The sequence below is a fragment of the Vulpes lagopus genome, chromosome 17 (genome assembly GCF_018345385.1).
Source record: "Vulpes lagopus strain Blue_001 chromosome 17, ASM1834538v1, whole genome shotgun sequence".
Taxonomy (NCBI): Eukaryota; Metazoa; Chordata; class Mammalia; order Carnivora; family Canidae; genus Vulpes; species Vulpes lagopus.
The window spans coordinates 28,239,936-28,257,061 of record NC_054840.1 but is presented as its reverse complement, the minus strand read 5'-3'; the positions used below and the strand labels follow the sequence as shown (position 1 = coordinate 28,257,061).

The 17,126-nt window shown below is 35.5% G+C and overlaps 1 protein-coding gene and 1 non-coding gene across 2 annotated transcripts in view; one reads left to right on the top strand and one right to left on the bottom strand.

The window, feature by feature from the left end:
• Positions 1 to 1,971: 1,971 nt before the first annotated feature.
• Positions 1,972 to 17,126, bottom strand: part of CCDC39 (coiled-coil domain containing 39) — a 44,667-nt gene continuing 29,512 nt past the window's right edge. Inside the window, exons 14-20 of the mRNA XM_041731819.1 lie at positions 8,910 to 9,033; positions 5,464 to 5,623; positions 4,815 to 4,921; positions 3,823 to 3,963; positions 3,494 to 3,673; positions 3,283 to 3,368; positions 1,972 to 2,128 (exon numbers count right to left, since the gene is read on the bottom strand). Coding sequence (XP_041587753.1) covers positions 1,972 to 2,128; positions 3,283 to 3,368; positions 3,494 to 3,673; positions 3,823 to 3,963; positions 4,815 to 4,921; positions 5,464 to 5,623; positions 8,910 to 9,033 — 955 coding nt within the window. The remainder of the gene's footprint in view (positions 2,129 to 3,282; positions 3,369 to 3,493; positions 3,674 to 3,822; positions 3,964 to 4,814; positions 4,922 to 5,463; positions 5,624 to 8,909; positions 9,034 to 17,126) is intronic.
• LOC121477643 lies at positions 6,194 to 6,295 on the top strand. Its single transcript, XR_005984313.1, has one exon. It is a non-coding gene; the product is annotated as a U6 spliceosomal RNA (small nuclear RNA).

The following is a 17,126-nucleotide window of genomic DNA, read 5'->3' as shown; positions in this document are numbered from 1 at the left end:
TTCCCTCTTTGTGGCTTAATGTTACATTCAGGTACCAAAAAGTTAGGATAGTACTTTATACAGCTCGGCCTGAATTTAGGAATTCCGTCTTCCCTAAGTTTCTTGCCTGGGACATATTAAGCAGAGTATACAAACCAGTTTCTAAGGAGGTATTCAGGAAACCCATCACAGTCAAAAAATATTGGGGATTTACTTACTAAGAATTGTTTGTAATTATCTTTAGCAGGCTTTTTTCCTTATTATGTCTATAGTTTTTACACACCCAGACTGTGTCTTGACTTTTGTAAGTAACTTTCTAAGATAATATGTGGATGTTAAGATAACTCTCCACATTTGGAGATAATGGGGTTGAGCCCTATGTCTCCATTTAGCATTATTATACATCTGAGATTGGAACAGTTTATTTATTTAATAGAGTTAAATACAGACTTGTATGCTGGCCTAGAACCTAACCATTCCACAAATATTGTGCTAGCCTTTGAGTAGTGACTCAATAATAGGTAGACGTTATTGTGCAGTTCCTATGTCAGGCTCTGTATACCTTGTATATATTTGGTTATTGGTATAGGTACTGTCTCAGTATAAAATTAGGAGAAAAGCAGAGAAGCAACTTTCCCAAGGTCATAGAGCTAGTCAGACAATCCCTGTCTCCATACAACAGTTGTAATATTGAATTGCAAGTTCCAAGTAATTTACAAATAAAGGGCAGAGAATAAGAACCTTAGTGAACATACAAAGTGACCATAAAATTAATCATTTTTTAGATCTTCTATCATGCATTTAACGCTATACTTTACAAAAAAAGTATCTTACTGAACTTGGCTATATTAAAAAAACAATAAATATTTATGATCAGGAAAAACCAGTTTACTCCACTACTACATTTCAGAAGGAACTGTAAATGACACTTCTACACAATGACAACTGTTGATACAATTACTTTCAAGGTTTGAAGGAGATATACAGTTAAGTACATAGATTGTGATACATTTATTTAAAAGTTTTATAACATAATCATATTCCACACTGTATTCCAAGAGTTGAAAATGTTGGGCATATGTTCTATAATAATAGTATTTAAGATAGTAACATTTTAAATCTGGTGGTCTTCCTCCACTATAAATTTATGGAATTCCTATTGCAAATCAAATCACACCTAGCTGTTTACTAAATCAGAAAATCTTGGGCGGGGGAAGTCTTAAAAATACATTCTTTATGCTTGGTTGTATCTTGAAAACAAAATATTTAGTGTGTTTGACTTCTTTCAAGATTAGAATTGAGTAATTCCTAGAAATTTAAGCTGTAATTTTATTGATTGCAGTGCTCTTTCCTATTTTCTTGGGTGGGGGAGAATAAATGCTATTTTTTGGTTAAATATTTTTTGGGTTAGTTTTAGAATCATACCAAAAGAATAATAGACTTCTCCCCAAGAAGTCCAAGAGACATGTTTCTTTGACTAAAGCAAACCTAATTTTAGGATTTTCTAGGGTAAATGAGAATTTTAGTGTTGTAAACTATTCACAGGACAAAATTTCCTGAAAGATTGTGTTACCTTAGAATTGAGTGTGGTTTCATGGCTAGCATGAGATGCTGTAGCAAACTATTTTCTAATCTAACAAACATCAAAATAACAGTGAAAAACATCATTTTCTCTATGCTTGTAGAACATAGAATCTGAAGAATCTATTATTGCTTTTCTTCTCTGAAGAAAACAGTATGGCAAAAGCTAAGAAAATTAAACATTTCTTTGGCTTATTTGGACCTAAATTGCTTGACTTTTTTAAACTCCGTTTTCACATTTTCCACTAGGTTAAAACTTTTGTCTAGTTATTGCATATTTCTGACACAATTTCAGGGGGCCTCTCTTTAATGTCACTACACAGCACCCACAAGTATAGGGTGGAATTCACTATTTTAAAAGTAAGATTTTTGTTATTGTATTTACAACTTCTACAAAAGGGATTAAAATGTTTATTTGCTGCCCTTTTTGTTTTTACCATTACTGGGGATAGTGGTAGCACTTGCTGGCCTGGAAATGTTACCAGTCACTGAAGAGGAGGCTGGAAAGTTCAGCTCTAATACTTTAATTGAAGTCTGAGAGGCAACACTTGTGGTACTTCTGGATGACCTGCAGGAAAAGAAAAACACTATTTTAAATTTAACTCAAAATTTATATTAGTAGAGACCCCCTCGCTAATGGCAAAAACAAACAAACGAAAAAAAACAAAAACAAACAAAACCCACAGGCAATTAAAGAAATCAAAAAGTATATTAATAGTACTAAATTTGTAAAGCATAACCATTAAGTCAAAAAATTAGTTCAGAGAAAAAAGGTAATACAGAGTTTCAAACTAGTTCAGCAAATATATTTATGAGAAAAATATTTTCAACTATAATTTAGAAGTGGAATCCTTAAGCACTTAAAAGGTTTTGCAAAAAGTTAAGCATAAAAGATTTTTTAAAAGGGGACCATGGGAATCTGGGTGCTGGCAAGAATGGCTACAATAACAGGTTATGTAATGTAAGCTCAGGAAAAGAAAATGAGGCCTATTGACAGGATAAAGTGATGAGGTTATTTGAAAAGCATGTAACTAGCTATACAATTCTGAAATACTAAGGTTTAAAAATATGAAAGTACAGCAAGCGTTCAGGTGACTGACTGTTTACCATGTTTATGTAGAAACAGTTTTGTTTTACTTAAACATTTTAGGATGTCCCTTTATTTCTGAATGAGTGAATGGAATGGATGGCTACTGGATGTAGGAGATTGGGAATTTTAAAATTAGGATCATCATCAATAATTTTTGTCAGCAAAGCACAAGAGTGATTAAACATCTACCTGATAGAATTCTGCATATAAAACTAAACTGCAGGAGTAAATGATTTTCTTGTTAGCAAAATAAAGCAGCAAAAATGAAATAAAATTGTGACTACTTAAAACTTCATAATGTGGTTTTAATCATAAAAACCATACTCCATATGTCTGTACACTTAAGTTGCCTTTTTATGGTTTAAATTTACCCCGTACTGAGGGTTAATCATGCAGGATGTAACCTCCAAAACTTCACCCTACTTTATCCTACTGAAATAGCTGGAAGTCACAAAATACTCCATGCACTAATAGAAACTGACCTCAGACAAATCAGAAAGAGTCTTGCTCTGCTGGCTGTTTGCTGTATACATGACACTAACATAGAAAGGTGGGTAAAGGTAAGGAGAGCACTGTGGAGGTATTTGCATAGGATAGAGAGTTAACGAGATGATTTTTAACCTTCCACTAACCTTGCTGATAACAGTGAAGTCTGTGAAGGAGACCTAGAACTCTGGCGACTGCCTTTAGTACCAGCTGTAGGTAGTTCTAAGCCATTCTGGAGGAATATTCAATAGCAATTATTAGTACCACTGCATTTTAGAATATTTTTAGTTAGACTTCACTCTATGATAAATGCCATAAACTTTATTAAGTTTTTAAAATATTTTAGCTAGAAGGTACCTGTTGAAAGTATGTTTGAAGGATAATACGGATCTCAGCATTTTCTTCTGTGACCTCAGCTAGCATCTCATCAATGATCTTGTGGAAATGTTTCACTTCACGAAGTTTGATGTCTTGTTCTTCTAGTGTTTCATCTTTTGTGTCTTTCAAAAGTCGGATCTCCTTGGTGAGTTTTGCACACTGTTGTTGGTCAACAGTAGTTAATCATTATTTATACCTATTTACCAGAACTTAGTATTTTTTAATGAATGAAGGAGGATTTGGAGTTACCATCTAGAACTCCAAAATACATAAATATGACAGGTCAGTTTTTAAATAGACAGCAATACCTGTTTAGTTACTCTCTCTAACTTTGGCCTTTGCTCTTCAGTTTCTCTATTTAGTTGAGATGAATAAGCCTGCTTCTCTGATAATTTTTCTTTGACGTTATTTGTTAAATGTTCTATAACTTCTAAAGTATTTTCCATGCTCTGCAGAAAAAGTGTTAAAATACTTATTGGTTAGAATCAGTAACTTACAGCTTGCCATTTTTTTAAGTGTTCATTTAATTTTAATTCATTTATTTTTGTATATGTTGGTAGATAATAAGTACAATGGTTTTAATCTTTTTTAAAGATTGTATTCATTCATGAGAGACAGAGAGGTAGAGACATAGGCAGAGGGAGAAGCAGCTCCCTGCAGGGAGCATGTGGGAGGGACTCAATCCTGGGACCCCAGGATCACGCCCTGGGCCAAAGGCAGGCATTCAACCACTGAGCCATCCAAGTGGTTAAGTTTTGTATATAATTCCACTGGAAAATATTTTTATGGGGCAGGGGGATATAAATCAAACAATAGCTGTTAAAAGCATGTAATTTTCAAAGATTCAAATTTTATACCATTGGTTCCTTCAAACAGCCAAAAAAAAAAAAGATCTAAATGTTTACATAGAGCTTCCTAACCAAGTACATGGTTTTCTCTTTCAATGATGTGGTTTAGTAACTACTTTCTACTAAGTTATTTTTATCTTTCAAATTTTATTTAAGGAGCAATCTTTAAGGAATTAAATAAAAGTTCATTAAAAGTTACTGGGTAGACCACAATTAGCTATGATTCATCAACTAATTAATAAGTCATTATCAGTAGTCCATTCTGTGCTTAGTACTGTGATTTTAACTAATTTATTTAATATTTTGGTCATTTTTTCCCTTATTTTAATTAAATGAGACTTTTACTACTTTAAAAAATTATCTTCTCTCAACAAGGTAACAAGACAGTAGACATGATAATGACAACAGTTAACTTTTACTAAGGGCTTATTACTAAAGCCTATAGAATATACCTGGATATCTTCCTGTAGTTCCCTGATTTGTCTTTGTTTGTATCTGTATTTTTCATCAATAGCTCTTTTTTGTTCTTCTAGTTGGATTTTTAGTTCATACTCATCACCTAGAATTAGAGAATTCTTAGTTTAAATTTTTAACATGTTATGTAGAAAGCAGGTTTAAAGCCTTACAAATACGAAACTTCTAACATATTGTGTTATAGAAGAAAGTTAAATTCCTTATATCTATTTGTTGAAAAACAGTATGAGCATGTAGTAGCCATTCTTGTTTTGTCAACATAGAGCAGCCAATGTGCTGCAATTTTCTTTACATTTGAAATTAATTCCCAGAGAAGTGATATGCAATATTGCTAGAACTAATAATGGAAACAACTTAGCCCTTATTTTAAAGGGAGGGAGGTTAGGGGGCCCCTGGCTGGCTCAGTCAGTAGAGCCCTGGTCTCTTGATCTTGGGGTTGTGAGTTTGAGCCCCACGTGGGGCACAGAGATACTTAAAAAATAAAAACGATAAAAAAAAAGGGGAGGGAGGTGATTTTCTGACTTAAACATGGTATATTTTTGTTTTCATGTCTCACAATGTTCCTCCTTAAAAATAAGTACAACTTTAATTGCATATATTCATTAAAAAATTTTAACTCCTACATACTAGATGGAGTGATTTTTTGAAAAGATTGTTTGTAATTGTTGTTGCAGCTTCTCAACACTTGCAATGTATTTTCTAGAGCATAGATTTCTTTTTCAGCTTTGTTGATCTTAGCATCCAAACTGTCACCTTCCCTTTGAAGTTCTTCTTTTTCTTGAGCAGCCTATGAAACAGAATATAACTGATTGCACAGAAATATCATGGGAGAAAATAAAATGTCTGTTTCTAGGGCAGGAAATAGTTTATTCACACTATTTATAGTTTGAATATATATATATAGTACAGTAATAGTTTATTCACAATTTACCTTGGGGCCCACATGCAGCATTAGGCATTTATTTCTCGCACTTGATTTAGAGTAGAAGACTTACTCCCCGAGACCTTCAAAATCTAGTATGTAGGATACAAACTGATGGAAGTATAATAACTAACCAAAGCTTATTTTAACTTTCCAACAAAAATTTACCAGAAAGCTAACCAGGTCTAAACCTTGATGGGAAAAGTTAGGATTAACGAGGAGGTGGTTTCAAATTAGATCTGTTCAATAAGGAGAATGCAGGTTTCTGGCCTGAAAGAAGCTTAGGAACACTTTCCCATTTTAAGTCTTTAAGGAATGAAAGAGGTGAGCAAGGTACACCTAGGAAAGTAAATGCATATTATTTCCGACCCACTTATATTATTAGAACGAGGATTTCAATATCTTTGAACAGTTAAGTAATATTAAAACTAGGGTACTCACTTCAATAGCACATACTAAAATTGGAACAAATAGAAAAAATTAGTGTGGTACCTGCACAAGAATAACATGCCAATTTGTGAAACACTCCATATTTTTAAAAGGAGAAACACTGCATGATTTCACTTACTGGAGATGCCTATAACAATGAAATTCTCAGACGGAAAGTAGCATGATGGTTGCCCAGGGTTGAGGAGAGGGAAAAATGAAGATTCAGTGTTTTATGTGTAGACAGTTTCAGTTTTGGAAGATGAAAAAGTTGTGGAGATGGATGTTGGTGTTGGTTGCACAACAGTGGGAATGTACTTAATATCACAGAACTGCACAATTAAAAATTATTATAATGAAAAAAAATTGTTATAATGGCCAATTTTATGTATATTGTGCCACATTTAAAAATATTTTTTAATTAGAATTGTTAAATGTGGCTGGAAAAAAATGCAATCTATAAACTTCTGAAACCCAAAAATTCTCAGTAGTGGGTATATTTTGATTTTTTACAGTTTAACTCCATCCCTGGGAGTACAAAAAGTTCAAAAGAACTCCAATTAAATGTTGACAGGGATAGTATGGATATATATTTAAAAGTGTCAAAACCCATTTTTTATCAAAATCAACTAATAATTTCATTTGGTAATTTATTCAATCCCTAGGTATGTGTATTTAAACCAGAAATGTGGCCATTTGAAATGTTTTATTGGTAACTGTTAATCTCAGCATTTTCACTGGTATTTATTATGCTTCAAAATATGGTACACATTTTTTGTAATAAATTGTATGTAATAAAAAATAGCAAAAAAAAAAAAAAAGTTCTTAAATTATAACGTAATTCCTGTAAGTTGAGGTTAGAATGGCAACATTTTCATTTGAAAAATATTGTAGTGGAGGGATCCCTGGGTGGCACAGCGGTTTAGCGCCTGCCTTTGGCCCAGGGCGCGATCCTGGAGACCCAGGATCGAATCCCATATATTTCCTGATCTAATTCTATGTATATGGTAAACTTCTAAAAGTGCTATGATCCTATTTGGTTCCAAATCAGATATTATAGAATGTATACCTTCTCTCCTAGATTAGAAAGGAACAAATTTTCATTTATACCTTTCTGTCAGCATTTTAAAGCATTATCTAGTAATCTCATTTTCTAATACTTTCATTAAATTGTGGTCAGAACTGGACTGTTTCCTTATAAAGACCACATAAGACAGTCTAGTTACAAAGTTTAATTTTTACACATCTGGCACATGTGAATGGAGTATTGAGAGTAAAACATTTAAATATGCCATATAATGAAAAATGGAATAACGTGGCAAGCTGAGGACCCTGAAGAGGATAGAAAATGAAGAGTAGCATTAGGAAATTGGGAAGGTAACTGATCACCTCTATTCATCTTACATCCCCCTTATGCTGACATTTATCCAGCAACTTCACTATTAACAGAAGGCATACTCTTTCTTATAAAATTTGCCTGTACTCCTGAGAAGTGGATGCATCATCTTCATCACAGCATTAACAATAACAAGGGCTTTTTTTGAGGGCTTATTTTGTTCTAGACAGTGTTTAAGGATTTTACATATATTTCTTCACTTCTCACAACAAAAGTAATAATATCTTCATTTTGCAAGTAAAACTAAGCCCTCCAAAGGATTAAATAACATTCATGGTCACCTACTTGGTCAGGGATAGTACCAAGATATTTACTGAGGGCTTATTTTGTTCTAGACAGTGTTTAAGGATTTTACATATATTTCTTCACTTCTCACAACAAAAGTAATAATATCTTCATTTTGCAAGTAAAACTAAGCCCTCCAAAGGATTAAATAACATTCAAGGTCACCTACTTGGTCAGGGATAGAACCAAGATACGAACAAAGAGAAACTGGAATTGCAACATCTACCTTCCCAACACTGATCAGCCTAGAGCCTATCACCTCTCAGGGACCTTCAAAACCTGAGAGGAGAAAAGTCTCATCAATAATAGGCAGAAGCCTGAGGTAGTATAGACTGATGAGTTACAAGAGCAGTCTGAGAACTGGGACTCATTTCTCCTGTAGGTTAGTATGGTCTAGGGTGTAGCCATATGGGTGGATGGCTATAGTGAAGTAAAGACTTGAGCTTTACATGTTGAACAGGCTGTCACATGACACTAAATGCACACATTGTGACAGCAGGTCTTAGGGTAAAATCTATTATGAACCTTGAATAAAGAGGGAAAGTGATATGATACAAATGATAGCAAAAAAAAAAAAAAGTATCAAAGAGCAATCCAGACTTCTCTTTGACCTCACAGACTTGAGATGTATAAAAATAATAGTTTCAGGGGGCACCTGGGTACTTCAGCCGGTGGGTAATTCCACCGGTTAGGTGCCTAAATTTCAGCTCAGGTCATGACCTCAGGGTTGTGAGATTGAGCCCAGATTCAGCTCCATGATCAGCCTGGAGTCACCCTGAGATTTTCTCCCTTACTCTTTGCCCCTCGCCCCACTCATGTCCTGTTGCGCCCATTCATTCTCTCTAATAAATAAATCTTCTAAAAATAGTAATAATAGCTTCAGTACCTCCACCTGACAACTAATATTTTATGGACCTAATCTAGTATGGTAGCTACAAGAGTGCTATGAAATTTAAGATTGCATGGGGGGAAAAAAAGCCATTTGGTTGTTAAAGAGCAGACCAAAAAGATACTTTATCACAACTATGAATCAATTAAGATTACCTTTATCACATAATAGGCCTGTGTTTTCTCCTCTTCTCCTTCAGGAGGCAGCATAACAACAGTAATAATTTCATATCTATTCTTCAGCTTATCAATTTTACTTAGCCTCTCATGAAACTCAGCACTAATACAGAGAAAAAAAATACTGAAAAACAACATGCTTTTTTTAAACTATACTTTTCTTATATAAGACATTTTTATGACTACTGCATTCAAACAGGTTAAATATGTACACTTTTAAATTTCACAATTAGTGGGAAGGGTCTCAGGTTTCTCCCTATTTGAAAACTAAGAAGTTAGGCTGCCATAGTTTCATGGATATTGGCAGAAGACATGATTCCTAGGTCAGAGAAAAAGGACTTTGCCATTCATGGCACACCAAGTAGCATAAGCCTCCTGCTTGCAGAACTCTCAAAGTCCCATGCAAGTGAAGAAGGGCTCAAATGGATGTTACACACACCCTAGGTTTACATCACAGCTGAGGAGCCTCAAGTTTAGGTAATTCAAATATTTATAGAATATTTGGGAACTAAGCAAATATATCCAATACTTAGAGGATACCACCTCTAGCTTCTGAGGCTATACACTATCCGAACATCTTTTAAAAGATAGTTTAATGGAAATTAAAACCACAATATATTACCTCACAGCCTTAAGGTAACTACTGAAAAAGAAAAACAAAGTAGTGGCAGGGTGCCTGGGTGGCTCGGTTAAGCTGCTGGTCTTTTTTTCATTGTACATTTTTTTTGGTATATTTTTTTATTGGAGTTTGATTTGCCACCATATAGTATAATACCCAGTGCTCATCCTGTCAAGTGCCCCCCTCAGTGCCCATCACACAGTCACCCCAACCTCCCACCCACCTCCCCTTCCACTACCCCTTGCTCGTTTCCCAGAGTTAGGAGTCTCTCATGTTCTGGCTCCCTCTCTGATATTTCCCACTCATTTTCTCTCCTTTGCCCTATAATCGCTTTCACTTTTTTTTTATATTCCCAGTATGACTGAAACCATATAATGATTGTCCTTCTCCGATTGACTTACTTCACTCAGCATAATACCCTCGAGTTCCATCCACGTTGAAGCAAATGGTGGGTATTTGTCATTTCTAATGGCTGAGTAATATTCCATTGTATATATAGATCACATCTTTATCCATTTATCTGTTGATGGACATCGAGGCTCCTTCCACAGTTTGGCTATTGTGGACCTTGCTGCTATAAACAATGGGGTGCAAGGCTGCTGGTTCTTGATTCAAGTCATGATCTGCTCCATGTTCAGCAAGGGAGTCTGCTCAAGATTCTTTTTCCCTCTGTCCCTCCCCCCACCAGTTCACTCTTTCTCTCTAAAATAAGTCTTGGGCAGCCCCAGTGGCCCAGCAGTTTAGCGCTGCCTTTGGCCCAAGGTGTGATCCTGGAGACCCAGGATCAAGTCCCATGTCGGGCTCCCTGCATGGATCCTGCTTCTCCCTCTGCTTTTGTCTCTGCCTCTCTCTCTCTCTCTCTCTCTCTCTCTCTCTCTGTGTCTGTCATGAATAAATAAAATCTTTTTTAAAAATGAAAAAATAAAAATAATAAAAAATCTTTAAAAAAAACTTATCAACAATGTGGAGAAACTAGAACACTTGTGCACTGTTTGTGGAAATGTAACATGATGCAACCACTAAGGAAAACAGTATGGTAGTTCCTCAAAAAATTACAAATAAAAGTACCATATGATCAAGCAATCCCAGTTAGCCAAAAAAAACTGAAAGCAGGTACTTCAAGAAATCTCTGCACCTCAATGTTCATAGCACCATTATTCATAATAGCCAAGAGATAAAGCAATCCCAACATCCATGGACAGATGAATGGATACACTACATGTGGTATATACATGCAATGGAAAATTATTCAGCTTTAAAAGGAAATTGAATCACATACTACATAGGTGAACCTGAGGACACTGTGCTAAGTGGAATAAGCCAGTCACAAAAGACAAATACTACATGATTCCACCTACATCAAGTATCTAAAGCAGTCAAATTCATACAGAAAAAATGGTGTTACCAAGGGCTGGAGGAAGGAAAAAATGGAAGGTTAGTGTTTAGAGGGTATAGAGTTTCAATTTCAGAAAATGAAAAAGTTTTGGAGACCTATTGCACAACAATGTGAATACACTTAACATTACTGAACTGTACGCTTAAAAATGATTAATATGGTAAATTTTATATTATGTGTTTTTTACCAAAAATTTTTAACAAGACTCCAGGATGGGAAAGTTAGTGCCTTTCCTTGCAAGACATACAGAAATATGAGAAACACATGAAGAACTGTGTCCCACAATTTCGAATCTGCTGATTATTTTTTCCTTTTATTTTGGTAAATTCATATTTTATGAACCTTTTAAAATTTATTTTATAATAATGCTAATTATGCTAAATATGTATGGCAACATGAAGAGTGACTCATTTGCCTACTACCACCTTATGAAAGCATACTGTCCAACCATGGTGAAAAGAAATCTTCAACCTACCAGCATTCCCACTCCTAAAGAAAATTGGTGGTAAAATATATTAACAGAAGTTATGGTTTTGTTTATTTTTAAGTATTATGTTGTATAATCAAAAAATATTTAGTCAACCTTTATATGACTGTAAAAGACAAGGCCTGTTGGTCTTCCATCTTAATGTGGATTGACTACAAGTATATCTCTCCTCCTTCCTAAAATAGAAAAGAATAAAAAAAAAAAAAAAAACACAGCTCTGGGAAAACGAAAGACACAATTTTGTCATGAATTCATGAAAAAATGGGAAACAAATGGGATATGATTGATGGGGGAGTGGAGGGAGATACAGACAGAAGATTATTAATGCAGAAATAAGAGCCATGTTTCACAAAAAAAGTCTAGAGAAAATTCAAATACAGAAATAATAAATAAAAAAACCAAAAGGGATATCTGAGACCATTATTAAGGTGAGTAATTAATGGACTGTCTAAATATCTGGGCCACTCTCCTCAATCCCTCAAAGTTTAGGGAAATGTTGGCAGGAATTATTTATGCTTCAGTGATTACCCCCCACCCACCCACCCATTATCAGAGTTCCTAGTATTATGTTGGAGCTAGAGAGAAAAGTAAAAAAGAGCATGGTGATTCCAGGCCCCCCCAAAAGTGGGGTTAATAAAAAACAAAGTTCCATCCATGAAGAAAGTAAAGTCTTTATCATCCAAAATAAACTCCTTATGCTCATTAAGGGACAAATTAGCCCGGTGCCAACAAGCAGCCCTCCCAATTAGAGGAGAGACCAGCTGGAGAAAACGATCTACCTAATTGCAGAAGAAACCATACCAGCTGCTATATCAATCACCACTATTATTATTTAAACATTTGTTATTAAATAACAGAAATCCAAGGACTATCAAACATACTGGAAAGTTAACAGCATGAATGAAAAGAACAAAGTGAGCAACCACATGACATACTAAGACAAATAATGCAAGGGACAGAAGAGAACTTCCAAAGTATTTTAGTATCTCTAAAAGATGAGAGGATATTGATCCCAAACTATCCATAAACAAGAATGGGCTGCTATGAAAAGGCCAATGAAGGAACAAGAGTCATTACAAACAGTTTCCCCCTTTTTAATTTAATAGTAGTAAATAAGAAAGAATCAGTGATCTAGAGAAAGAAAGGGGGGCAGAGAATGGAAAGGAAGCAGAAAGGAAGAGAACAGGGAAAGAAAGAATGAGAATATCTTAAAAAGTGAAATAGAACAGAAACTTTAAAATGAAAGTGAAGTGAAGAAATCCAGAAGACAAACCAACATCCACTAAAATGAGCAAAAAATGCAGAAAATAGAGGGTGGTGTGAGAAATTAAAGAACTAATAGGAAAAAAATTTCCCTAACCTAAAGAAAAACTTGACTGAAATAATTAACAGAGCTCACCAAGAGCTCTTGTTTCTTTCAAACAAGAAAAATGAAAACCAAAAACCAAAAATCCAAAAAAACCACCCAGAACAAAGAGAAATTCTGAAAACCTAAGGATAAAGAATGTCCCAAAGCTTTTCAAACAGAAAACAAAAACCAGGTTCCCTACAAAATAAAATGAATTAGTCTGAATCAGACCTTTCATAAATAACTCTGTCATGTATAAGAATATGAAACAAGGAGCAACGCCTGGGTGGCTCAGCAGTTGAGAGTCTGCCTTTGGCTCCAGTTGTAATCCTGAGGTCTCAGGATCGAGGCCCACATGGGGCTCCTTCTGCCTCTCTGTGTCTCTCATGAATACATAAATAAAATCTTAAAAAAAAAAAACAACAACGAAACAATGCTTTCAAAGTTCAACTCTAATTCAAATATGAACAGAGTAAGTATGTGTTAAACATGTAAAAACTCAGGGTACCTGGTTAGCTCAGTCAGTGAGCATCAGCCTTTGGCTCAGGTTGTGATCCTAGCTCCTGGGATGGAGCCTGAGTTAGGATCCCTGCTCAGTAGAGAGCCTGCTTCTCCCTCTCTCACTGCCCCTCCCCACCACTCATGCACATACTCTCTCAAATAAATAAAATCTTTTTTTAAAAAATAAAAATAATAAAATAAGGGCAGCCCCGGTGGCGCAGTGGTTTGGTGCCACCTGCAGCCCAGGGCGTGATCCTGGAGACCCTGGATCGAGTCCCACGTCGGGCTCTCTGCATGGAGCCTGCTTCTCCCTCTGCCTGTGTCTCTGCCTCTCTCTCTCTCTGTCTCTATGAATAAATAAATAAAATATTTTTTAAAATAATAATAAAATAAACATGCAAGGACTCAAAAATTTCAGAAACCATCAATTCTGGGGAAAAAAAATTCAGATCCTACTCCAGAGAAATGAAATGGGAATCCAAGAAAAAAAGATGACACCGTATAAATGAAACAATATTAAACCAAAAACAAAGGAAACATACAGCTAGGTTGAATTATTGTTGGCAATTGACTATATAGTTTGATGTAAGCTATGAGAAAGGAGTTCTTTAAAAATAGAGACCTAATAGGGCAGCCCTGGTGGCACAGCGGTTTAGCACCACCTGCAGCCCAGGGCGTGATCCGGGAGACCCAGGATCGAGTCCCGAGTCCCTCGGGCTCGCTGCATGGGGCCTGCTTCTCCCTCTGCCTGTGTCTCTGCCTCTATGAATAAATAAATTTTAAAAAAAATCTTAAAAAAAAAATAGAGACCTAATATTAAAAACAGTAAATAACAACCTGAAACTATAATTAGTGGTTTCAATAATACTTGAAAGATGGAGAGAGAAAATGTAGCAGGAAAAGATGCTAAAAGTCTTATCTTTTAATAAGATAAGGAAAAAATCATAGGAGCTAATTAATCAGTATTCTCAGAAAAATAGGAAAATTAAAATTTCTTTTGAATTTAAGAATAACCAACAAATAATTAAAATTAGAATGTTTATATTCCAAATAATAAAAGAGGAAAGAAGGGAAAAGCAAATTCAATAAAACCAATGAAAGCCAGGAAAGACAGAAAGAATATGATTCATTTCTAGGTATTTATCCAAGAAAAAAGAAAGCATATGTTCATACCAAGAACACATATGTTCATAACAGCTTTATCTGTATAGCCAAAACCCAAAAACAATATGTTCATCAACAGGTAAATGTATGCATAAATTGGGATAGATATATGCAATGGAATATTATTACTCAGTGATGAAAACCTGGGGTCAACAAACCATCCTGCCTGCTACCTGTTTTGGTACGTCCCATGAGCAAAGAACGCCGCTTACCTTATTTTAAAGATTTTATTTATTTATTTGAGAGATAGAGAGCATGAGAAAGAGAGAGAGCAAAAGCAGGGGGTAGAGGTAGAGAGACAGACTCCCTGCCAAGCAGGGGGCCCGATGTGGGACTCAATCCTAGGACCCTGGGATCATGACCTGAGCTGAAGGCAGACACTTAACTGAGCCACCCACATGTCCACCATTTACATTTTTTTTCACCATTTACATTCTTAAATGTAAAATCAATTTTTAAAAAGTCAAGAGGAACATTACATTTCATGAAAAATGAAAATGCTATGAAATTCAGAGCACCTGGCTGGCTCAGGTGGCTCCATTAGGAGCCTGCTTCTCCCTCTACCTCTGTGTGTGTGTGTGTGTGTGTGTGTGTGTGTGTGTGTGTGTCTCTCTCTGTGTGTGTCTCTCATGAATAAATAAATAAAATCTTAAAAAAAAAAAGAAGAAGCTAACATCTAAATAAACTCACAAAAATAGAAGGAAAAAATAGTAAATGTGAGAGCAGGAATAATAAAATAGAAAATTGAGGCACCTGAGTGGCTCAGTCAGTTAGGCATCAGACTCTTGGTTTCAACTCAGGTCATGATCTCAGGGTTGTGAGTGAAGCCCCACATCAGGCTCTGGGCTTGGCAGGGAATCTGCTTGAGATTCTTCCCCCTTCCTCTCCTTCTCCCTCTGCTTCTCCCCTAGCTCATGCATTCTCTCCCAAATAAATAAATAAAATCTTTAAAAATAATAATAAATAATAAAATAGAAAAGTGGATTCACAATAGGAAAAAAATCAACAAGCATTGCTTCTTTTCAAAGAGTAATAAAATTCATTAACTACTGGTGAGATTTAACCCACCTAAAAAAAGAGAAGTCACAAATAACCAATATCAAGAATGAAAAGCTACAAATACTACAGCTATTAAACAAATAACCAAATGATACTGTGAACAACTTTATGGCAATAACTTTGAAAATTTAGCAGAAATGGAAATTTTTTCCTAGGAAAAATATAATTTACTAAAACTGATTAAAGAAGAAATACAATTGTATTTCTGTATTGTCCTATCACTAATAAGTAAATTGAACCAACAGTTGAAAATCTTCAAAAAAAAGTCCAGGCCTTCAAGGGCTTTATGAGTGAAATCTTTGAAAATTCAAGAAAGATGTAATTCTAGGGATGTCTGGATGGCTCAGCAGTTGAGCATCTGCCTTTGACTAGGGTGTGATCCTGGAGTCCCTGACCGAGTCCCACATCGGGCTCCTGCAGGGAGCCTGCTTCTCCTGTCTCCTACCTCTCTCTCTGCCTCTCTCTGTGTGTCTCTCATGACTAAATAAATAAAAATCTTTTTAAAAAAATCCAGTTCTACTCTTTTGCAAACTTATCCAGACTATAGAAAAATTTAAAAATACACAAAATCATTCTATGAAAGCTGACATAACCTTAGTAAACTATAATTTGACAAGGGTAACACAGAAAGGAAATTTATAGATGGGACAATTGTATACAAATATCATCAAACAAAATGTAGATATATACAAAATGTAATATGTGACAGACAAGTTTTGATTATTCTAGGAATGTAATGTTATTTTAACTTTGAAAAATCAATCTATATATTTAGCTATATTAACAGACTAGAAGGATCTACATCATATCAACAAACACAGAAAAAGCATCCAACAGAAGTCCATTCCTGATGAGACAAATTAAAATGACCTCTTAGAAAGAATGAAAATAGATGGGCACTCCTTTGATATTATAAAGGGTATTTCAAAGAAATCTGCAACTCATATTTAACGATAAAACGATTCCTTCAATATCAGGCACAGGACAAGGGGACCTGCAATCATCACTGCTAGTCAGCACTGACCTGGAGGTCAGATAACAAGGACAGTGAAGCAATAGAAAGAAAAGTTATAAAGGCTGAAAAAAAAGGAGGCACAAAACTGTTATTTGTAAATGATGTGAATGAAATACCTAGAAATTAGAATCTATAGATAACTGTCAGGATTAATAAGAGTTGAAGCAAAGTTGTTGGATTCTTAATATATAGAAATCAACTGTATTTCTATAATGCCAGCAACAAACCAAAGATGGAATTATTTATGTTTTTTTTAAAGATTTTATTTATTTATTCATGAGACACAGAGAGAGAGAGAGAGAGAGAGAGAGAGAGGCAGAGACAAAAGGAGAGGGAGAAGCAGGCTCCATGCAGGGAGCCCGACATAGGACTCGATCCCAGGTCTCCAGGATCACGCCCAGGGCCAAAGGCAGGCACTAAACCACTGAGCCACCTGGGCATCCCCAAGATAGAATGATTTAAAAGGAGATAACAGGGATCCCTGGGTAGCTCAGCGGTTTAGCGCCTGCCTTTGGCCCAGGGCGTGATCCTGGAGTCCCGGGACCAAGTCCCACATCGGCTCTTGGCATGGAGCCTGGTTCTCTCTCCTCCTGTGTCTCTGCCTCTC